The 25,396-nt window shown below is 38.2% G+C and overlaps 1 protein-coding gene across 6 annotated transcripts in view; it reads right to left on the bottom strand.

Annotated features, from left to right (window-relative positions):
* Positions 1-25,396, bottom strand: part of ELAVL2 (ELAV like RNA binding protein 2) — a 74,049-nt gene that overhangs the window by 22,760 nt on the left and 25,893 nt on the right. For all 6 annotated transcript variants that reach the window (XM_057722726.1, XM_057722727.1, XM_057722730.1 and 3 more), the window contains exon 3: positions 17,524-17,627. In XM_057722726.1, the coding sequence (XP_057578709.1) occupies positions 17,524-17,627 (104 nt within the window). The remainder of the gene's footprint in view (positions 1-17,523; positions 17,628-25,396) is intronic.

The following is a 25,396-nucleotide window of genomic DNA, read 5'->3' as shown; positions in this document are numbered from 1 at the left end:
GCTTTTGTCCAAAAATACAACTGCTCTCAATTCTCTCTGCTTCATCAGTGATCAGTGACAGTGGACATTAATACCAACAGATTAAAGTGATAAGGACTATAAATGAACAAAGCAATCCCTTCTTTATGAAACTAAGGACATCTCAAAAATCTCCCACTGGCAAGATCACCATTGAACAACTTCTATCACTTGTCAATTACTGACCCAGGACTACAAACATTAAACCTGAAAATTAGATACTTGCCACTTCAGACTATTTTTTCAAAAAAAGCTCCATTCAATCTCTTCAGCTGAAAGGAGTGGACAAGGTTATAGTTATGCCTATTTAAACTGAGAGTTAATTGCTGCTCATATCAAAAAATGGAGTCTTGATAGGACTGAGAAAAATGACACAATCACTAAATAAAAATTAGCTCCAGCTCAGGCAGGCAGTAGTAAAGGTCTTGTGAAAGCATCAAGGCTTTACAGGCAGGGAGCTATACCAGACCCTCCAAGAGAGTTCAGAAACACACAGAAAGATGTGACCTCTAACCACAATTCAGGCCACAGACCTCAAAACCCACCAAAAAGGAAACAGTGTCCTTAGATCTACTTCTAAACGCAAAATCCTATCAGGAACAGGTCTCAAACACACACCAAGACATATACATATGAATCCAAGATTATGCTTTCCATAAGGATAAGCACGTTTCACAGAGGGCTGCAAATGAGTAAATTTGAGAGAACAAAGCATACGGAAATAAGCCCATAAGAAATTAGAGATTAGCTCTAGCAAAGGTGTTGGAGATAAAAGGAATAATCACACCTAACAGGAAGGCTTAGAAAAGGTATTATAGATTAGAGCAGTTGCCCTTAAGAGGTATTGTAAGACACAGAATGTGGAATACTGCGTCAGTGGGGGGAAAAAAAAAAAAAAAAACACATGGAACCTCAAATTTTATTGAGACTGGGTTGTTTGAACGCTTTCCGTCTATATAAAGATTGTTCTGATTCAAACAAGAAGTTCAGAGATACCACAAAATATATTTGATTGGGTTATCCTCTGTTTAAAATCTCTCAGGGATTCCCTAATGCTTTAATTTCAAATTTCTTCATCCTTTATACTCAGGGTACTGACTACCTTTTCTGTATAAACACACACAACCTTCAGTAGTTTCCCAAAGCTTCCTGCTCTCACTTCCTTGTGTTAGTGTAAGCTGCTCTTGCCACTCATCTAAATCTTCAGAGTCACTTCAGACTCTGCACGGGCATCACCTAGTCCCTAAAGTCAACTCTCATCCATCACCTCCACTCAAGCCTGAGCTGGGTACCCCTTACCTGTGCCCACCCTGCATTATATGCCTTGTTCTCTTAAATACTGAGAAAACCAAACTCACGTGTTACTATCTCTTGTGATTGGCTTAACTGTTTGAAATATGAAACTTTGTCTTTATCCTCTTTGCACACCCTAGTACCTACCACACATTTAGTCTAATGAAGGTGATTTATCATCGCACACTTACTGAGGAGGATTTATTTTTGAAATCTTGTCTAGGAAGTTAGGAGAGGCCATTATCTGCTAATATACCAAAAATCCTATGTGATGGTACTTTGTGAATATACTAGACTGTAGATTCCATGAAACATTTAAAAAAATGAAGTTTCCTTTTGTAAACTGGGGATTCAAACCTCAAGGAGGCAATAAGAGCCAATAAGAGGCAATAAAACCTTAAACCCAGTAATATGTTGTGGGGTGTGGGGGCATCTTAATTTTAGAGCAAAAATACAGATATCATTTAGTCCAATCTCTTTGTATTTAGGAAAAAAAAGGAGACTTCATAGAAGTGAAGCAACTTGTCCAAAGACACAGAGCAAAAATGTTGGGTGAAGAATTCCTGACTCTTGACTTTCTGTGAAGGGAAAAGTCAAGACTTTTCCATGACACCCCTGGCTGCAACACAGTCTGAAATCATGCACATTTCTAGATAAATGATCAGACATTTATAAGGAGACACTAAACAAAACATGCAAGAAGGGAACTTCCCTGGTGGTGCAGTGGTTGAGAGTGTCGCCTGCCAATGCAGGGGACACAGGTTTGATGCCTGGTCCAGGAGGATCCTGCATGCTAAGGAGCAGCTAAGCTCGTGTACCGCAGATGCTGGGGCAGAGCTCTGGGGCCCGAGAGCCACAGCTACTGAGGCCCACACGCCTGAAGCCTGTGCTCTGCAACAGGAGAGGCCAATGCAGTGGGAGGCTCGCGCACCGCAGCAAGGAGTGGCCTTCCCTCGCCGCAACTAGAGAAAGCCCACGAGCAGTACAGCCAAAAATAAAAATTAATTAATTTTTTAAAAAAGATAAGCAAGAAGGAAAGAACCTTAACTTTACTGAAGTTTTTCTTATAAGGAAATCTGAAATACATCAAATGAGTATTTTTTCTACTAGTAGTGCCTGAGAATTATTTAGGAGATATTTGAAAAAAATCTAATAGGGATGAGGGGAGTTGAAGAGAAAAAAAATCAAACTAAGAATCCTGAGACTGGGCCTTCTCTGGCAGTCCACTGGTTAAGAATCCACACTTCCACTGTAGGGGGCACAGGTTCCATCCCTGGTCCGGGAACTAAGATCTCACATGCCACACACTATGTGGCCCAAAAAGAAAAAAGAAGGGAATTCTGAGACTAATGCTTTACCTCCTTCTAAAAAAAAAAAAAAATCACATACCATTTAAGACAAAGGGAAAACAGAAGCTGCCTGTTTTACACTAGAGAAACTTTCCCAGTTTCACATCATTTCCAAGTTTTAGTGCAACATCATTAAATAAAATTCAAGGCAGGTGACTTTTACATCCAACTTAAAGATGAAGCTGAGAATAAATAATGTCATAGGAATAAGTGATCATATGTGGCACTGTTAAAAACACTAGTAAAACTACTTAAGGGCCACAGAAAAACAAAAGTATGCTGGTTGTAAAATTTGTATTACACAACTAATCATGAACAGAGGACTTGACAAATTAGTTTCCCTTTCCACACATCCTTAAACGCCCTCCGAAAAATTACACTGAGCAGAGTTTATTAAATGTTACCCAAAACAGTTTCATCCATGTGTATCAATTAAGTGAGGGTCCAAATAGTTATCATGACAGATATCTTTATTATTTATTAAACTATCATAGTTGTCAGGTATCTGTCCTTTTATCGTTACTTCTTGCTTTGGCTGTGGTACATGGTTCGGCAAGGACTCTCATGCTGGTAAAAGCAAACAGGAAGTCCATGGTAAAGACATTCTTGAAATGCAACTTGGAGAGGCAACAAATACCTTCCAAATGCCTCAAGATCTTTGCATACAAAGAATTTAACAAAAAATAAAACACAAGTAGAGCAATGGCAGTGGATATGGCATCTGAATGGGGTGGTGTGGTTAAATCACAGCCACTACTGCAGTGGTGGTAGATTAGTCATTCCAAGGTCTAAGCAGGAATCTGTCAATCAAAATGTTCCATATTCCATTTCCAATCCCATACCTTCACTTAACCCACTAAAATTTTAGAAAGTGATTACACTAAAGTGGCATGGGAAAAAAAACCGATGGGAATTTCAGCTGTAACTACCAAAGAATCCATTCCTACCTTCTCTGTATTAGGATGTTTTCAACAGTAGTTAAGAAAACGCATTCCCTTACTTTTAATATTAAAAATGAGAAATGAGCATGTTCATTTGGCCATATAATCTTCAGAAATGTCAAGTAACATGAATAGGCTGGAAATGCAGCAAGCATGAGTTAGTTTAGCACTAGGTCAAAAAACTCACAAAGGCAAAAGAGAATGCACTATTACTGGTGAAATTCAGGCCACAAGAGAGCATATTTTGAACTAGTGGCCTGAAACTGGTGCTTGCACTACAACTCTCCAAAGTTATGAAGAAGTAAAACCGTAGGGCGTGGAGTCTCACAGAGTTTTGTCTTGATTTGTCACTTACCAGTTGTATAACTTGGGAATAATTTCCTTAGGTCCTTTGAAGCCTCTATTTCTTTATTTGTAATTTGATATTAATGATAGTCCTTACCTCACAGTGACCTTACAAGGATTAAACGGAATAATAAAACTAAGCACAGAGCTGGAGAACAATAATAATGTTTTAATCATAATATAATGATTTCACACATATAAAATCATGTAACAATATAATGATGATAGTTCCTAGTATTTATTAAGTGCTTACCATGGGCCAGGTACTGTTCTGGGTATGTTACATTTATTAATTCAATTGATCCTCATAACACGGGTATTAATTGGTTATTATTATCAGAGGCCCCAGTTTATGGAAGAAAAAACTCAAATATTACCATTATCTTTGAGATCAGATAAGATGACACAGAGATTTGGCACAAGGAAGATGTATGTACTTTAACAGAAAAACAGTTCAAAGATTAAGTAAGGCTTCTTTCAAATCTATTGCAGTTATTATCAAAACTATCATTACAATAAAATTTATAATTACAATATTATAAAATATTACAAGTATTTTGTAAGAGAAAAGCAGATGAGTAGGTTGGAAAGTCTGAAGCCTGGCTGAAATGAAGCATGATGGAAACGCCATCCTACTGTCATACAGAGGGTCAACATCCAGCATCTTTTTTTTTTTTTTTTTTTTTTTGGAGCAGAGTGCGGCTTGTGGGATCTTAGTTCCCTGACCAGGGGGATTGAACCCAGACCCTCGGCAGTGAAAGCGTGCAGTCCTAACCACTGGACCACCAGAGAATTCCCACCCAGCATCTTTAAATGGGCTGATAAGAAAGGCCAACTTAATTTCTCCAAACAAACTGCCACATATCAAATCCTCCTAGCTCTTCATTCCCTCTCAGAGGTCTCTTAGAGCTTAATGTGAAATGCAAAATGAGAAACAGGATACTTTTTTGGAGACAGTAGTAGAAATGCTATTTGGACCTTATGAAATAGAGCCTAGCATCAAGTTACAGAAGGGTTACATGTATGTTTCTGAGTATGGGATGGTTACAACAGTCACCATGAAACCAGTACCTAATGACTTAGTATGAAAAAACACTAAGAATGCTACACTAGCAGTGAGTAAATTTTTCATTTTAGACACTGCCACTAAGTATACTAAAAGGACATTAGAGAGATTTAGAGAAGGGAAATTTCTGTACTTAGGACTCAATACTCAGATGTGCCTGGGCTTCTTCAACATTGAGCAGCAGACTACCTCAGAGCCTCCTCACTGCCCCCAAGTAACTGGGAGTACTGCAATTCATTTACACAGCTTTGATAGCATTAGGCTTTAAGCTCCTAGAGGGCTGAAACTTCTTCTTACATATACAGTCATCCCTCAGTATCCACGGAGCCCCTGTGGACACCAAAATCCACAGACACTCAAGTTCCTCATATAAAATAGTGTGGTACAACAAACAGAGTCAGCCTTCAATATCCGCAGATGTGAACCCGAGGGCTGACTATACATGTGTATGTATGGACAGCCCCCACCCATCAAGTAAGCACTCCAATACCTGCTGAGTGAATCTATTCCACAGCCTCCTGCAGGGGCTATTTCTGAAGTACCTCCCAGACAAGATGACTAGAAGGTGTGACGCTTGTCCAAACAATCTGGCTTTCTGTGCTTCACTGGAAACAATACAAGTTAAATTGGCTTATAGAAAAATAGCTGTACTCATCCAATTCTTAGAAAGCTATTCTGCAGTAAAAGCTTCTTAAAGGTTCTTTCAAGATTCTGAAACTTGATCAGATGCAATCTCCAACAAAAACCATACTATCATGATACCTGCCATAACTTTACCTCCAAAAATAAACTTAAAATATAATTTATGTAGTATTTGAGCATCTAGTGTGTCAAAGCACTGTCAACAGATTAAATAGCTGAGTTAAATCTAAAGAAGGAACTACACACTATATGTGATACAAGTAAACTGGAGCTGTTTTAAGAATAAAAATTAGCTTTTTTATTGGTTGGTAGTGTGTGGAAAAAGAAAAAGGTTCTCAACAAGCCAATTTTGGTAGTCTCTAGGGCTTTCACATACTCCATCTAAGGTTTGAGAGAGAAAGACTATGAAAGAGACAAAGATGATAGACAACACAGACTCATGGGCATTATACAGAAAATCTCACCTAAAAAATAGTTACATCTTCATTATAGAAAAGAAAAAAAGCTGGTAAGTTCCTGATACACCCTTCATTTGACCATATCTTCATTGAATCACAACACCTAACAGGAAGCAAGTTTCACTCTCAATTTCACTTAAATTGTGAATTTTTCCATCTTTCTTATGAGCAATAAGCAGAAACCTCCTCATTCAGAAATTATAGACAAAAGTGTAAGTATCCTGTGAGGTGCTCCAAAGATGAAGATGACTGCCCTCGGAGAGCAGACCACCAAATAGGAGAGGAAGGTAATGTGCAGCAAAAAATAAATGCTTTACTGGACAAATAAAACTTGGTAAGTAATGACGGTGGTATAGGGCAGTATAGGCAGGAATGACGCAAGGCAGGAGGTAAGAATCAGACTTGCAACTTCAAGGATGAAGAACCCAGCTGCGACAGGATAAAAATTTCTGTAGGGCAATGCCAACACTGGAATAGCAATGCTAGAGCCTTAAATGTCAAGATGAAGCTTCTATAAGCAGGGGAGTAACAGGCTACAGAAATGTATATGGGTATGTCATACATATACAACACTGAGATAGCTTTTCCATCATAAGCTAGGTGAGGAGAATATCAGTGAGGCAATTAAAAAAAAAGTTAATTTGAATACCATCTACAATAAGTTTCCTTTCATTCTATAACTAGAAGAAAAAAACTGCTTCACTACAATGTTAGCTCAGATATCCAAGTCTTCTCTGACCTACTTATGCATACAGTAATGAAAACATAATGATCCTATCTCTGTGTGTACACCAAATACTCCAGAGAAATTGCTTCTTGGTACCACTTGTAAATATCTTAAATGAGTCTCACAGGTCACAGTGGATCTTTTCAAAACAAGCCAGATATGTGTCTATGAACAAATGAATTAATCTGCCCCAAATTCATTTCTATAGTTCCTCTTATAAATTAGGTCTCCACTAAAAAAGGATAAATGTAAAATATGGGGCTAGGCTGCATCAAATTTTTCTACCAATTATTTCTGTAGAAGGCTATTACTTGACATAATAAGCACACAAAGTTTTCAGATGCAAGTTTCTTCCAAAAAAGTATGTCACATAAAGGCCTCTTTGCCTTTGGATGAGACATTCCTTCGTGTGTAACACCTTTCTTCTTCCTCTCCCTGATAAATCCTGTCTTGTAAAACCCTATCATCTCTGAAATCATTACAGAGGCCTCTAAACAGCCAGTGACATATCCTTTTCCACTGCACTTGCATTCACTTACCATACATCCAAATAATGGTCACATAAAGCAAGTGCTGTCTCCCCTGCTACACAATGACATCAAGGACAAGACTACATCTTGTCATATTTTAGCATACTCCCAACATTTAGCAAAGCTGACTGGTACATACCAGCTACTCAAAATGCCTCCAGAATTAATTATTTAATTACTCACAGATATTCCCTATCCAAGATTGTATAACCATGATTGTACAGTCTTAAAAAAACAATTAATTATTTTTAATATTATGATTGATAAGTTTGCCTCTGCGGGGGAGGAAGAGGGAGAAAAGCACATGTATGATAAGCATAATAACTTTTAAAGCAAATGACCTTCCATGCCAACTTGGAGACTGACCACTGGTCTTGTTATGGCTCCATATAATGTAATAAGGCCCTAATGGGATGAGACTCTTTTACTAAACCTTTAATGTATATTAGAAAATTATTCCTCAAACTTCTGAAGGAAAATTTCTAACAATCTTACTCTTTCAAAGGAAAACATTTATTTCAACAATCCCCCTTCAAAAACCTGTTAGAAATATAAACAGTCTGCAACCCATGCCTGCATTACAAGTATACTACGATAGCCAAGATTTATTTTTTGGGGGCCTGATGTGACCCATTTGTCAGGGATCTAGTGTGTGTCTACATGTATGCACATTTACTCTCTGAAAAAAAAAAATTAGGAAAGCAAATCTCTTTCCAGGGTAGACAGTCTTTGGTAAGCCTTGATTGTTACAAGCTATACATCAATTTAAAAAAAAAAAAAAAAAAGAGGCAGGAACTGCAAACATTTTGGATTAGCTATGGCATTTCCTATCTTTCAAATAGGCCTAGATGGAGATTTGTATGTCAGATACGTGTGTGTGTGTGTGTGTGTATAAAGCATATGATAAAAGGGTGATAGAAATGTTATCATAAGCTTTCCCCAGAGCCAAAGGAAGTTTTTACGTACATATATTCTGTAGACCTGACATACGTTATACAACTATGAAAAATGAGTTCAGTGGATAATTGAAGAGGAATAACCCCTGAAATATTACTGCCTGTTTTATAACTTCAAACCTATCAAGATATCTTTCTCTCAACATGATTAGACATTGGAGAATAATCATGGAGAAAGCTTCTTTAAATGAATTGATTTGCAGGACTAATAGTCTCATTCAAAGACAATCTCTGATTCTCCAAATATCTATTAGACACCTGAACTGTATACTGACACAAACAGCTTTAAAAGAAAGTAATTACTGTATTCCTAAACCTTTTTGTATGACAGTTGTGAAGATTTTACAAGAGAGAGGGTTTTAAAGGAAAACACGAACAATCTTAACTTTACACAAAGAAGAGACTGTATCATTGCCACTCATGGAACTCCTCCAGAAATGTAAAGAGAGGCAGCAAGGAAGGGATAACCACCTTTACCTCTGTGGCAAAACAAAGTGTTCTGCTTCAGATGTGTGGAAGCACCTCACTATACCTTGAGAATCCAGTCCTACAGTATTTAATTACACTGTCGGGAGCACAGAATGGTCTGGCACCATGCCCTTTCCCTGGGTCTCAGTGATTGATAGCATCAATAACATTCACTGGCTGTAATTAAACCGCCAAATAGTATCCCCTTTGCCACTTGGCAGATCAATGTTCTTTAATACTCAAAGAACAAAGTACAAAGGTGAGAAGGGTGTTTTTAGCCCTCACCTTCACAGTTCATTTGACTTTGTGCTTTAGAGCAGTTTGCAGACAATGCATATTTCACAATTCCCCCAAGAACATTGGTTAATGAAGAAGAACACTAAGGAAAATCCTGCAAGTTGGTGACAAGCACTTACTAACCCATTTCTGCAAATCTGAGCAGAACTGAGACATACAAAGCCTTTGGGCAATAGAATGCACACACTGCTTTCCCATGGCTTTGGGACAAAATACAGTTTATAGATCAAAAGGTTTATAAATTAAGGTAGCACATAGTAAATCTTTTTTCTTTAAATATTTTTAACAGACTATGTGGAAGACTCCTTTATGATAAGAGAGTAATTCCCATTTACTCAGACCGTGACTAGAAAGTGCAAATATCCAGATACTAGGAATTGTGGGTCAGGAGTGCTGCTAGAAGCTTATAAAAATAAGACAAACTTTTATTGTACTGTAAAAGCAACTTCCATAATCTAAGGATTCACAACCACTTTGGATCATAAAATTCAAGTCCCAATCTCTATACTATGAAATACCATTTTAAATGAATGGGCCCCAGAAGAACTGTGTGGCAAATTCCCCACTCTCAGAATCAAATATTAAATGGTGTTTATGTACTTGTAATGCTAGAAGTATTTAATGACATTCAAATGCTCTGAAAATGAACGTGCATATGTGTGTGTGTGTGTGTGTGTGTGTGTGTGTGTGTGTGTGTGAGAGAGAGAGAGAGAGAGAGACAGAGACAGAGACTGAATGTGTGTGTGAGAGAAAAAGGGTTAGGGTAAGTACGGCATTATATTTGTTAAAACTACACACATTAATCACAAGCATTCCTGATAGGTTATGATAGGACCCACAAATGAAAATCTTACATGTATCAATAGATTTGTTCTGAAACAAGCGCCAGACACCTATCCAAGTGTAAACTATTAAGGTCCTCTAAACAATGGTTCTCAGGTCAGACCACCACCTGTTAAGAATCACCTGTGGTGGTTGTTAAACTACAATTTTCTTGGCCTCACTCTGTATATAATCATATTCAGTATATCTTGACTAGGGTCCAGAAATCTACATTTATCAACCAAACCACTCCAGTGATTCTGATGAATATTAAAGTTTTAGCAATCTCTTATGTCGAGGGGTTTTAAGTAGGTAAAATTCTCAAACTCTGGAGCATATCTGGGTTTCCTGGAGAGCTCATAAAAATTATAGATGTCAAGCCCTCCTCTTCGCCATCCACCAGTGTTGGTTTCTGAATAAGATAAATTCCCAGGTAGCTTGAAAGTATATGTGACTATACATCACCAACAAACATAAAAATGCAAAGTAAAACAAAGCCCATAAAACCCAACCAAAGGTATTTCCAAGAACTGGACCTGCTATATATGGCTGAGCTAGGCTGGTGAGCTCACCAGTATGGCCAGTCTCTGGAAAAGGCTGCTGTACTTGATTCTGTGAGGTCAGAGCCTCTCTCAATGACTCCGGAATCTTTCTAGGAATGTGAACAGGGTTGTTTGGGTAAAGCAAGCAGAAACAGTCAAATTTCTAGAGTCATTTAGCAAAATTTGTGGAAACTAAAGCATTTTCTGAACTATCGGTTTCCAGGACCAGGCAGGCACTCTGCTTGCCCTTCCTGCAGCTCACCTGTGGGTCATTTCAAGACTCATTAGCAAGCCTAGAAACTATGCAGGAAGGATTAAACTTCTCATTCCCTTGGGAGGAGGCAACCTAGCACTAATGACCCGAAAGAAAGCCTATTAGCATGATTTATTTTTTTCAAAATCCATTTCTCCATAACACAACTAGAGCCATTTTAAAAATATCGAACAGAATTAAACCAACAAATTAAACATCGTGACTACTTTCTTCAGAGTAAAAGTCGCTTTTTAACTCCTCCCCAACTAGACTTCTAAAATACCACTTTAATATAGGAAGTGCAGACTGAAAAACAATGGAATATTCTTGATAGTCTGTCTGAAAATAACAGGCCAACACAAGTATTTTCTACCCCTAGATGTCAAACCAAACGTTTCACAGGAACTGTGTAACCTGGTACCATCTCTACCATTTTATAAATGAGCAAACTAGACCAACAGAGCAAGAGCAGAACACAATTCAGGACTTGTGACTCCAAGTCCTAATGCAGCATTCAAAGGAGTTCTTCAAGGAGGGGAGGTAAGTAACAGATTTCCTCTATTATTTTCAAAATATAGCCACCTCTCTCGCTTGCTCATAAACAGTATGCCAAGAAACTTCCCGAAGCAAAAGCTACACCAGGAATTCTGATGCAGTACTTATAGCTGAGAGATGATGCTAAAGGCAATTACAGGAACGCCCAGCAGAGGTGGGAGTAAAAGAAAATGGACCACACATGCTTTTCTAAAGAGTCCAACAAATTTAAAGAGACAAACATACTTTTCTGTGATTTTTAAACTAGCACTAGGACTGAAAAGAACCTACCAGAAAAACAATCTGGAAGAATGAGTGGTCTCCTATAAAGTTTCTCTGATTCAGAAAGTTACTATAACGATTCTTTCACTGTGCAATTACCACTGAAATATTTAAATCGATGTTAACTCACCTATCTGCTAAATAGGACCTCCAGATATCAGTTTTCTTCTCAAACTGGAGGTCTGGCTGTCTCAAGTGCTCAGCCTGAAAGAGTTTTTCTACCACCAGGCACAGCTCCACACGCTTGCACCTAACAGAGACCTGGTTCAGAAAATCTCAGGATGCCAAAGCCCCAAATCAAGGTCCTCAAGAGAACATTCAATTTGTTTATAATGGTATGGACACCTGAATATCAATAATGTGAAATGGAAAGAAAACCATAAAAAAGGTGCATCAGCCAATGTAGCCTATTTCTGGTCCTAGTAGTACTATTATTAGCTATATCACTTTTGAACAAGTCCCTTAACCTGAGCTTCATTTCATTGGCCAAAGGGAGTATCTGGTTACAAGACACAATTGTTGTTTTGGCATGAATCCAGACAAGTAAAAGGATAAAAGTCCTATGAAAATACTACACAAAGCAGATACAGCAAGAAATTAAGAGACTTTTTCAGAAGGTAGCACACTTACCTTAACCTCTCCAGCTAGCTTTGGAAGAACAGACTGAAGCCACCAACTGACCCAGTACTACTTCTCCTGAGTTATACATGAACAACAAGCCCTACCCTATCCTTTAAGAGCAGCAGAAAAGTTAAGCAGACAAGTGCTAACAGTGCCTTGCAGAAATACCTTTGCTGATGTACATTTATGAAACAGGCAGGAAATGTTGGGCCATGCTTGGGTAATAAAATGATCTATAAAATCTCTCCTAAGGAAGGTGGGTTAGGTCAGCTGCTAAGACTCCCCCCACCACCACCCCTGTGGCTCACAAGCAGAGATGGAGAACAGGAAGTGAGCTGGGACACTGCCCCCAGGAACCCTCCTCCCTCCTCACCCTTCTCTCTGTGCAGTCTCAGCCTCTGTTCCAACAGACTGTGGAAAAGTATCTATAGAAAAGCTGTTCAGAAAATGCCAAGTTATTGCCCTCTGGGGACTTTTAAGTGTCTAATTCCCACTATGGACAAAGTTTGTAAGGAGCAGAAGTAACACAACAGGCCTGAAGTCAGGACAACCAAATTCTGGACCCTGCTAAGCCCCCTAGATAAGTAAAAACCTCCGGGGCTTTTTATGTTTAAAAAACAAAACAAAAAAAAAAATCAAAGCTGAAAATAAATCATTCCACAAAATACATGATGTGCATTATACAAATAACACATTACTCAAAAAAAATGTTATTCCTCATTTCATATAAGGACTAGGTAAACTAGACTCAATATAGATATAAGAATTTTATTTAAATGCATTGAAGAGTTTCTGATAATCAGATGCAGAAGTACACTTAAAATTTGGCACTTGGCTCTAGAAAGTTCCAGACCATGGGTTAAAAATGAAGTTAGAAAAACATGCACTCAGTCTGTATTTTTAATGATTTCTTAAATCATTTACTCGAAGTTTCCATCTTTGCCTCCACATTTTCAACTTTTTTGTCTCTTCACAGAGATCTGACCAGCTAAATAACAATTTAGGATAATGTCTCAAAAGTTGCCAGTTAATTTGAGGCCTGTGCTTCAGACTATTACTTTCAAAATTTCCAAATCTGGTCAAGGTAAATGGTAAATGATGATCTATACTCAAGTGCTGAATTGATGGGTACTTTATAGAAGATGCTTTATAAATCTGTGAGCCCCACACTTCTACAAGTATCTACACTTTGTACCTTCAGAGGAAATATCAACTACATAAGCTGCAGGAACACTAGGGTGGCGTGAGATGCTCAGAGAGATGTGGAGTTTAAATGCAAAGCAGATCTTCCCCTCCTAATAAACACTCAAATCCAATCCCATCATTACTTTGCTCAAAACTCCTTGGTGGTTCTCCCTCACCTACAGTATAAAAACCACATGTACCTTTTCAGATCCCTAGCTGTTCTCAGGCTCTTTTCCACATTACTCTCTCACGCTGCTTTCTCCTCTAGCTAATTCTATGTGATTTCCCTAACACCCACTTTCAAACTTTCTGACAAAAGTATGAACTCTCAGCTTTCCTGCTATTATAAAATGCACACCCCAGAATGGTGCTGCAGATATTTTAGAAAGAACACCCACCAAGAGGCAAGACTGTAGCCGAGCTTCACTCCCAATTCCTGCTTCCAGGCCCTTTCCTTCTCTATAGTGGGGAGTGGATTTACACAGCAACTGCAAGGTATTTCCTAGGCCCACTGTAGAAGGGGGAGAAGCTGGGAGAGATGCTGGGAGTCAAGATATCCACTTTACTGTGTATGTGATATTCTCTTATTCACGGTACTTAACGTAGGGGGGAAAGTCTATTTTACTCTGCTAATTATGAATTTAAGTCTGATACCATTAACCTAGGCAAAAAACAAAATACATTTTCCTTTAGGAGTGCAAAGAATCATGCATATAATTGCTTTTTACTACCCTCCTAATATCAAAAGTTAAAAACATCTTGTAATATCCACACTTTATTTACCAGCTGATTATTACAGACAATGTGGGCAGGCTTTACCCATCATGACTGCCTCCTGTGCAGTTCAAGGATGACTGTGATGTCACCAGCAATGTAAGCTGCTGGGACATTAACCCAACCAGGAAAAAAAGTGATCCTTAAGAGAATCGTCATCTTGAACCTTTAACCTACGAATGCTGCTATTCATAATAAATAAATCTCTAACATAAAGTGAATATATTAAGTTTTTCTAATTTCTAAGTCACACCTTTTAAAAAGTGAAGACTGTATGAACTACTTTTTACTCCAAATGCTAAACTAGCATTTAGCACGCTCAAAAAAAAAAGCATGGTTAATACTGTAGTTAAGCGAATTATCCACAAGATTATCAAGGGAAAAGATGAAAACAAAATGGAACTTTGCATGCAAAAATACCAAGTATTTAGAGAACCCATCTATTCAAAAAAACATACATTTTGGTAATTTCTAAATGCTAGGTCTTAGACTCACTGTCACAAATTACCTAGAAAGCATATTAAAAAAACAGATTCCTGCATCTCACCTCTAGACACTGATCGAGTAGGTCTGAAGTGGGTCCCAGAACCTGCACTTCTAACTCACTCTCCTTCTGATTTTGATGCAACCAAGTTTGGGAATGACTGCTTTAGGATTTCACAGTGCCTGAGGGACTTTGCTTCACTCATTGCAGAAATACTGAATATTTGTCATTTATTCAACATACCATCCATCTATTGCACAAAACCCTACTGGGCTAATGCTACTAGGAAGCCCCAGGAGAAACTGCTAAATAAACCACCTTTCACAGCACTTGATTCACTGTTTTAATATTCCAATAACTAGGAATTCTATAAAATGCATACTAAATGCTAGGTGGCTTGGAAGACATAACAGAAATCTGAACTCAAGGAGTGCACAAACACTTGTACACTTGTATATAATGTATACATGAATTAATCTACTGCAGCTTTCTTTTTTTAAAAGCTCTTTATTGGAATGTAATTGCTTTACACTGTTATGCCAGTTTTTGAGGTACACCAAAGTGAATCAGCTGTATTTATACATATATCCCCATATCCCCTCCCTCCTGCGATTCCCTCCCACCCTCCCTAAGTCATCACTCATCCTCGAGTTGACCTCCCTGTGTTATGCAGCAACTTCCCACTAGCTGTTTTACATCTGGTAGTGTATATATGTCCATGCTACTCTCTCACTTTGTCCCAGCTTCCCCTTTGTGCATCCCCCCCACCCCCCCCCCCCGCTGTGTCCTCAAGTGCGTTCTCTACATCTGCATCTTTACTGCAGCATTCTAAGGGAAAGCATGAGTTTTAGTGTAGATATCAAAAGACAAGGAAGTAGCATGCTGCTTACCCACCACCCCCACCCCCATCTCAGAAAATCCAAAGTAGCAGATGTCACAGTGTAAAAGCCACAAGGCATTACTGTCCTTTCTTCCATGTATTCTGCCTGAGCAGTTGGGCCTCGAAGATAAGGCTGGGAGATGGACAGTGAGGAAGCAGCTGTCACCAGTGGTCTCTCTGCAGGCCATGGACATTTATTCTATGGAGACCTGTTTCCCTTGCATTTCTACCTTCTTGTGGACCTTACTGCAAAAGAACTGATTCACTAGAATGAAATAAGGGTGGTTATTTCTGAAATGGAGAAAAGGGTATGTCAATCTGACCATCTATTCCATTTTCTTCTTAACCACAACTCAGGACCTCAAAACTATGAAAAATTAGCAGCAATCCTAAAGTCAGTTTAAGTAGGGAGCTTCACAGAAATCTGGAGCAGGATACAGTGTTCACAAAACAATGTGAAGGTAACTGGACACTGGATGTCTTCTTTTTAAGAGCACTTGATCATTATACTTAATAGTACTATTAAAAGGTTAATCTTGGACACAAACAGAGATTATGCAAAGAAGTGTGGACAATTAGAAAAAAAAAGTCCAAACTGAAAAACCAAGGTCAAAATAAATGTCTTTGTGACCTCAGAATGTACTAGAAATCTAATAATCAGACATTTAGTACACAGGACATTTTCTTGACCAAGAAACATGTAGATTCTCAGACATCTTACATCCAAGTATATCCGGAGGCCACTGTGTACAGTTTCCTTTAGATGAGACAGAGGTGGGAGGCATTTTTTCTCTGGGCCAATAAATATAAAGAATGATATGTCAAAACTACCCAGGGCTAATGAATTACCTTAAGTGACAACTCTGAGAGAAGCAACATTTAAGCACAAAGATGACGCTGCATTTCCAGATACCTGAAAAAATGAGCAGAAATCTTCTAGACAAGTCTCTAAGCAAGATGGATGCCACAGTCAGCCTTGACTAACTTCCCCTTACCACTCCAGGCGATGGTCTGAGCTGACTTCTTAAATCAAGGGTGGAAAATAGGTTCCAACTTGAGTCAATTGATAGAGGTTGTCTGGAACACTATTTTGAAAAATATTTGGGAGCCACATCCAGACTCCGTGAGAAAAACTGCCATGACTGATTGGCAATGTCTGCACTGGGCAGGAGAGGGAAAATTGATGGCACGTGTACTAAGCATTTGCCAGAGGCAAATCCCTTTTATCTTCTAAAGGAAAAGAAATCTACACAGCAAACTGGATTACCTTCTTATCCAGAGAGAATTTACATCAGAATTTCAAAAATTCAAAAGAGCGGAGGCGGGGGGACATCCATAAAATTATTTACCATTTATCTTGAAAACTATTACAGGAAAAATAACCTGTGTGGCACGTATACTCTTCCAGTCAGTCTCCTCAGAGTAAGCTGAATCTGCTAGAACACAGTCAAACTACAGCTCAAGGACCTGTTTTTCTATGACCTGAGAGCTAAGAATGATTTTTACATTTCTTTAATGATTGGAACAAAATTAGACTATTTTGTGACACATGAAGATTATATGAAATTCAAGTTTCAGTGCCCATAAATATAGTTTTATAGGATCACAGTCACATCTATTTGCTCATGTGGAGGCTATATCTACTTTCAAGCTATGAGGGCAAAATTGAGAAGTGATGGAGACGCTGCATGACTTGCAAAGCCTAATATATTTACTACCTGGCCTTCACAGAACAAGAATGTCAACCCTTGTGCTAGAAGAAATGGTATATGGTTTCCTCAAGTTTTAGGCAAGTAATTCTCTATCGAGGAAGGAAGTTTAATTCAGCAAGTTTCACAAAGTACTTATCAAGAAAGTTGCTGCTGTCCCTTTGTAAATACACAAGTAATTACATGTAGTATTCATGAATAAAGTTTCCCCCACCATGCAACAAACAAAATAATTCCGCTATGCCTCCCAGAGAAATGTCTATATGGGCACAAAATGAATAAGTAGACCTTAATTTTTTTTAACCTCTGTTCTGCAAGTAGATATAAAAAAGAAAATGTAAACATACTTTTATTGTTTTGGTTTGAAGTCTCAATCCATTCAAGGTGTTGATAGCTTTCTCTGCATCCTTAGGGTCAATATAGTTCACAAAGCCATATCCCAAGCTCTGCCCTAATGAAAAGGGAAGGAGAAAAAGGCACACGTTAGTTTTACACTGCTGATGACAGACACCCACTTTCATTCTGACGTATGGTCTTGTCATTAACACCAGCACATTTTCTCAATAGTAAAAAGAAGTCTATATTAGTTCTTCTAGAAATACACGTGGCTTTTTTTCATCTCCTGTCTATTACAGCTGCAACTTTAAACATCAGTTAGAACTCAGCAAGCTGTGCCATTTAAAAAACACATATCCGCAAAGTGTTCCATCATGCATGTCCTGCCTGAGCCAGAGCGCCCAGCAGCAGGGCAACATTCAGTTTTGGAAACTGTGGGTGCAAGTCTCTACTGAGCTGCTGTGTGGGCTTCACGGGCATGACTTTCTCAGCTTCGGTTTCCTTACACATAAAACTGGAAAGCGAAAAGCATCAACCAAGAATCTGTCAGTGTTCTGTACACATTACCCTGACAAATTTACAGTCTTCACCAAGTACAACTATTTCAGAGTCTAAAATGGTGGAGATCTGTGGGTATATGTGTGTGTACATGTAATATATGTGTATCTGCATAAGTACATTAATTTTTGAGGGGCGCTTAATCAGACAAATTCAATCCAATTTTCTGAAGACCTAGGTAAGGAATACAGAGAAATATGAACACAAAGATTTATATTTGAGGACATCCAAGCCCATGAGAACATGTGGAAAAGAAACAAAAAGAAACAAAAGAAACAAAAGTAAACAAAAATAACAGAACAGAATAATTTTGGAGTAAGAGTCGCTTCCAAATAAGTCTGTTGTTGCTTTTATCCATCATCTGAGCACTCTAGCCCTAGCTCCTGGTTCACTGTGTGTCCTGACTCTCAAGAAATAGGAAGTAACAAGAGAATGGAATCAGTGGAATGCACAGACAAGTAAAGACAATCCTAAAGGTCTCCATTTTTCAACTAAGGGAAAGTTTCTCAGTTTGAAAAGGTAAGGAACACTATACAGGTGGTGACAAAAATGGACATTAAAAAGGTTTAGTCTACTAAAAGTCAAACCAAACCAATTGAGGGTTTCCTGGAAGATTCCCAGTAAAAGTCCAAATGATATTAATTACCATTTTTGGATAAATTTCATAGCAAAGTGAGGGATTTTTTTTTTTTTTCTTTTAAGAGGCACCTTAGGTCCAAGTGGTTATGAATACAGATATTTAGAATGGCCACTCTGGTTAGCCTAATGTGATTCTTTTGTTAAGTATACAAAAAGAGAGAGAGAAGGCTAAATACAATACCTAATAACTATGAAAACTTGTGATTATATTTTGGGGACCAGCATCATTTTAAGGGGATAATCATTGCTAACTTACACCCTTTCGTCAAATTGTATTTTTTCCTGTTTTTAAAAAGAGAGGGGTTAGGGGAGAGCTAAAACTAACTTAGTTCATTACTTTTTTTCTCACACTATTCATAGAGATGGTGTTTTACTCAAGGCTCTATTTTTAAAAAGTTCCATGTGACACCACTACATTTTTAAGCATTCAGCTTTTTCCTAATTTGACATTTATCAGTGTCTATTGCATGCACAGTGCCCTCTTATGAAATGTGTTGCAGTTCTGTTGTCACTGAGCAGGATTCACATTGGCTGAACATTAAAAAAATCTGCTCAAAGAAGCAGTTTATGATGGAAGAATGCGGGCTTTGGAGATACACACACAGAAGTTCCAATCCTGGCTCTGCTGTTTACCAGCTGTGTGACTATGAAGAAACTACTTAACCTCTCTGAGTCATTAACTTCCTTATTTCTAGAATGAAGATAATTCCTACCCAATGAGGTTGCTGAGGCAGTTATGAGACCATTCACTGTTGATGGAGGTAGACCACGCCAATGAAAAAATGAAGTGAGGAAAAATAACGTGTATCTACTACATGTTAAGGAATTTACACATATTCATTTAAAATTAAACCAGAAAGATGCTACCAATTTAACAGGGGAAGGAAAGGCAAAGTGAACACTGTGTGGGTTTGTCACACTGCTATTCTATAACAAAATAAATCACATATCAATTGTATTGGTAGAGTTCATTTCTCTTATCTACCAGCATCACCCTCAAACCTTTATTTTAGCAGCTTCTAATCAAAGTCCTTTCTCAATCTCGGTACACACTGGAGTCATCTACAGAGCTTAAAAAACAAAAACAAGAACAAAAACAAAAACTGATGCCTGAGTCCCTTCCCCAAAGGGAAAGGATTTGTTTTGTTTTTTGTTTTGTTTTTAAGTTGGTCTATTATGAAGCATCTATATCAGGTTTTTTAAATCCTGGTGACACATGGAGCCAAGGGTGAGAATCACAGTTTTAATAGTGAGAGAGAATCTGAGGCTGCAAATAGGGCTTCTGGGAGCCCTTAGAGGGGCCAGATACTCATGGTCTGGGCATGTGAAGTGACTCCGCAAGGAAGACTGCCCTTTTACAGATGCATTTTTAAGATATCAGTAGATGTCTTTCTTCTAAAATCTTCAAGTTATCCATCACTTCAGAGAAACAGTTTACTGCCTACAGAGGTGACTCCTGTACAGCAGTGCCTTGCTGGAGCTGGGTCACTGGGTAAAGTGAAAATTCTATCTTACTTAGCTGTCTCTTGCCCTGTCCTCTGAGCTCTTACTCCTAGCACACTGTAGGCACTCAAAAAGTTTGCTAAATGCACGAATGAGAAGCATAGTGGTGTTACTCATTTAACCAAAGGTATTATCATCAATGTCACCATGAGATGGTCTAGCCATTGAATGGGTCTTTGAGCTGACCCCCTCAAGCAGTCATGCCTAGCTTTAATGAAGAGTCAACCAAACTCCAACTATTGGAAAGTGAGTACACTCAAACACTATTTATCCCCAAATAAGCTCTCTGCCACAAACAAAGTTTCTAATTTGCTTAGTGGTAGTACTAGGAAGAACAACATCCACCAATTAGTATTTAAGGTAAGTAAAATGTTATTACTACCCTAAGCAAAATAATATGAAAGCAGATATTTGCTGCTAAATAGCTGCATTTCTAAATCCACAGTAGTAGATGCATTAACATGTTGGCATTGGAACTACAAGGGAGTTAGTAACTGAACAGATTTTCACTTTAAAGTGAGTTAATCAAGTCAGCAAATATGTACTGGATGCTTAAAATATACAAAGGCATCACAAAATGATACCAAGATAGGCAAGACACTCCCAATTCTCATCTTTCAGCTATGTGGTGTTTTAGTGTTTAATTTTAGCCTCACATTGATCTTGTGAGATACTCAGATTCTTCTCCTGTAAGGAAGAAATAGGATCTGAAGCTGGGCAAGGTCAATCAGCTTCCTCAAGTCAAAACAACAGGCAGAAAGTGGTGGTCAGGACTTGAATCCAAGACTCTCAAATGCTATGTTCTTCTCCTCTCAATTCACAACTAGTTTATATTTGAACCTGGACCATTGTCAGTATGCCTGAAATACAATGTAACCACGCATTTTCTAACAAAGCTCTACCACAAAAACTTGTTTTGAGACAGCTGCCTACTGTCTCAAATTCCAGTACTTCTTGTGCAAATATTAGTTTCAGTATATATGAATTTCTATGCTGTTATTCATTCCTATGACAATATAAAGACACCTTATTTATATAGTGCCTGTTTCAGGTTATTATGAGTGAGTGCAGATTTTTATAAAGTAAAAGCAGTTGAAAGTCAAACATTAAGAAAAAAATATTTAACCTGGATTCACTTTTTCCCACTTTTGTATGCATCAGCTAGTAACAGTCATAAACTACCAAGGAAGGCTTGGAAACCAAGTATCATTTACCCATCTCCTCCAAATCTATTTTTCAAGTCATTCTGAATTTAGTATGTGCATATTGACAATCTCAAAACCAAGAATCACTTCTTTAAAAAACTTAAGCTCTACATTTAAATTCCAAGTATAACAATTATGGAAACCAACAAGATCAAAACAAAATTCTAAACAAAATGACAAAGCTAAGGCTCACACAAAACAGCCTTTGAGACAAATAAATCCTGTCTTTAAAAGCCAAAAAATTCCTCTGGTAGCTGAACATCAAGGATAAGGTCAACATCACTCGTCCCCAGTTATTGTCACATGGGACCTGTGGTCCCATGCTCTTAGGGATACTGGAACCATTAATCTAAGCCTTGGTCCTAATAGCCATGGCAGGGATTCTAGAACTCCACTACGGAGGAAGCTATTTGAACAGACACAGACCTAAGACCTTCAAGCAGGTATTTGAAAACTCCAGGTCAATACGGCGCTTCAGCGCATGGTATTCTATATACCGTGTCTGTGTGAATGCCTTTTGTTTTGCACCTTTCTTTTTAATCTAAATATATGCCACAGAGAAGGATCACTTCTTCACAAGAGATAGAAAAATCACTTCGAAACTGCTCCTTGGCTTAAGAACAGTTATAAACAGGCTGCTTAGAACCGTGGTCAAGTGATCTAAAGCACAGAGCTAAAACACTCCAAGGGCCTCTGAATGGGACTGAGGCCCATTGAGAGCTGCATGGGGGTCAGAGCAGGAAGAGGAAAACAGGAAGAGAATATGTTTAGTGACAAAGTGCTAGTGGGAAACACAGTAAACTCCAATTTATCCCAAACTGTGCATAATTCAAAGCCGCAGCCGTTCCCTTGCCACCTACATTGCTTTTAATAGCATACTTTAATTAAAAATTTAATTGCATATTTTAATTAAAAATACACTATCTTCTGGACCCATTTAATTCAAAGGTCACTTTATTTAGTCTTTTCTATTTCAAATTAGTACCAATCTTCCAAATACCAAATTACCCCCTCAGGTTTAAAGGTAAAGGCAATAGATCACCATAATTCTTGATTAGAAACCCTGTACATTAATTTAATTTTATCCAACCAATATTAAGTGAGACCCTTCTCAACATGGAATTGTGAAAAATAAAATTCTGTATTTAAAAGTCATCCTACATATTTAGCATTCATTTGTTCAATGATTGCAGAAAATCTACTTTTTGCTAATCCCTGGGGATACAGCAAAGAGACAAAAAGTTCCTCTTCACAAAATTTACATTCTGGTAGAAGGAGACAAAAGAACAAGCTCTACAGTATATATTACAAGAGAATAACGACTAAGGAGAAAAAAAGAAGCAGAGAGAGGAGAGCTGGGGGTGTAGGGTAAAGGCTGCTGACTTAAATATAGTGGTGAGAGTGAAGGTAACATTTCACCAAGACTTCAAGGAAGTAGCTCCTAGTCTACCAGGGAAACTGTGTAAGCCGATTCATTTCAGTGCAAGTTCTACCATAGGGGTATCACATCCTGTCTGTTCTGCCAGCTAAATCTGCTCCCACCCTCACCCCTTGGCATTAGCACAGGTCCTCATGTATTATTCTAACTTAGATTATTGCTACAATATACTAACACATCATCCCTTCCCTAGACTCCTGTTAACTCCAAAACCAGTCATTCTCCACCATAATGTTGTCTGGGTTATCTTTCTAGAAGAAAATCCCAATCACACTCTGGTTTCCCAGGTCATCATTAGCTTCTTGCTTACTTCTGTTACCCCTACACATACAGATACTCTGAAACGCATATTCAGTCCCCTGTGCCTAGAATACACATCTCCAACTGGCCAGCCCCCACAAATCCTTTAGGACCTTCTATGAGATCTTTTCCTGCCGCAATTTGTCCCACTCCAATACTCACTGTTCAGTGCCCCTCCCTAGTCCTTCCACAGCCCTTATATTATACATTTTTATCTTAACACATATGGGTATTGAGTCAATTTGGATGTCCTCTCCCTTAGACTGTTAAGCAAGGGCAAGCTGAGCATAGTTCCTGATACAGAAGGCCCCAGCAGAGATTATTAACATGCTCACTGAAACAATGAATGAACTAACAAGCTAATAAAAAAAAGAATGAACAAACGAAGAAACAGCCGTCTGCCTTCCAGGAACTTATGGTTTAGACGAGAGATGCCCTTATAAACATGCTCCCCATATCCCTACATCATACCAGATGGTTACAGAACAAAAAGAGACAAGATGCTCAAATGTTAGAGTATTCTGTCTTTATAAGGGAGTGATGTAAGATACATTTTTTCAAACAGTTCATGTAAAATTTTTCATATGAAAATCTTCTACAAATACCATTTAAATAAAATCTCAATTTAAAAAAATAATGTCACCTAGAGTAATTTGATAGATTTACATAAATCTGTTTCACAAATCTGTAAGTATGAATTATGGGATGTCAGCATATAATTTTGTTGAAAGTGCTTTTTCACTAATATAATTAAGTCTGCCGAGACTATTCATGTACAAGTCAAATAAAATGCAGAGTGAATTCTGTAAAAACCTAGTAGTTGAATCAACAATAAAAGGTGACTATGCTGATTGATGTGTATCTATTATTTTATTTAGAGCAGTAGTAATGTTTTATGAAATAAAAAAGGACAAAAGCAGCATGACTCTTTTCTAAATCCCCCAGTAAGCAGAAACAGGTCACTATGGTCCTCTCTGACAAGCAAGAATGTTTGCAAGCTGAGGTCTAATAATGTAACACTCTTAAAAAAAAAAAAATTCAATTTGAGAAGATTCACTGTCTCTAAACTTGGTCCCTATATAAAACTCCACCCCTTAACAAAAAAAAAGCAAAAAATGTGATTTAGGAAAACAAGTTCTCACTCCAAGGGGGACAATTTTTGTATTTAAAGACAGACCCACTCCTTTCCCTCATTCTAACACCATTCTTTCCTCCTCCCCCAAACACACAAAGTTGCAAATGTGTTGTGTTTCTTCAGATGGACTTTCTGTTCTTGGGCACTGGTTTTGTGTGTCTGTTCAGACAGGCTGTGCACTGCAACTCTGGCACCAAAATAACATGCACCAGACTTTACAAAGGAGCTTTCTTAATATCTCAGATCTGATGTGTAACAAAACCATGTGGGTACCACACATCAGGGGAAAGCTTTGAGAGAATCTTACAAGAACAGAGGGATGCAATCTTCTCTAGTCACGTTTCTCTCCAAATTTTAATTCCTGACTTAGCCTGAGTCTCCTCAGATACAGCATGCCAGATGCAGGAGGTCCTTCCATTTAAACATTTAACTAACTCAGGTCAAATTAAACAGGTCCTCCTCATCGCCCTCTAATGGGAAAGATCAAATTGTGAGGCAGAGAACTGGTGAGATCCTATTACTACAAACCAAGCCAGACTCCCTTGAAAGCTTGGAGCATTTTTACCAGCTTCCCAAAGGACATTACCAGGGATTATCACCAGGATGGAGAATTCAACCTAGACACTCACATAATACAGATAACAGATGGCTCACTAGAAGACTCATCTTCCACCCAAATGCTAACAAAGCTGGCCTGAGACTAAAGTGCCCAATGTTTTAAAATGGTTCTCAGGACTTCACAAATATATGGAGATAACATAGAAGAGTTTAAATTGTAACTTCTCTGCTGAAATCAAAGTTGTAAATAGTCATCATTTGGTAAATATTACCTAAGTAGCCTAATTCAAGAGGGAGCAGTTAATGGCCTCAGCACCAGAGCATTTTCCTATTGAGTTAATTTTAATGGCCGTATCTGTCCTCTGATTACACAACTGGTAGAGCTCCATTTTCCTATAGTTCCAGTCCCAGTAATTATGAATCTGCTGGCAATGCAGCATGACCTTGCTTAAGTTGGCAAAACTGTGGGTTCTTAATACATCACCATTTCAGACAACATTAAGAACTCCCACACAACTTAGTCTTAGGCTTCTGAGAACAGCACATTA

The sequence above is a fragment of the Hippopotamus amphibius genome, chromosome 2 (assembly GCF_030028045.1).
Source record: "Hippopotamus amphibius kiboko isolate mHipAmp2 chromosome 2, mHipAmp2.hap2, whole genome shotgun sequence".
NCBI lineage: Eukaryota > Metazoa > Chordata > Mammalia > Artiodactyla > Hippopotamidae > Hippopotamus > Hippopotamus amphibius.
Note: the sequence above shows the minus strand (reverse complement) of the source record. Positions and strands in the feature narration are given on the sequence as shown.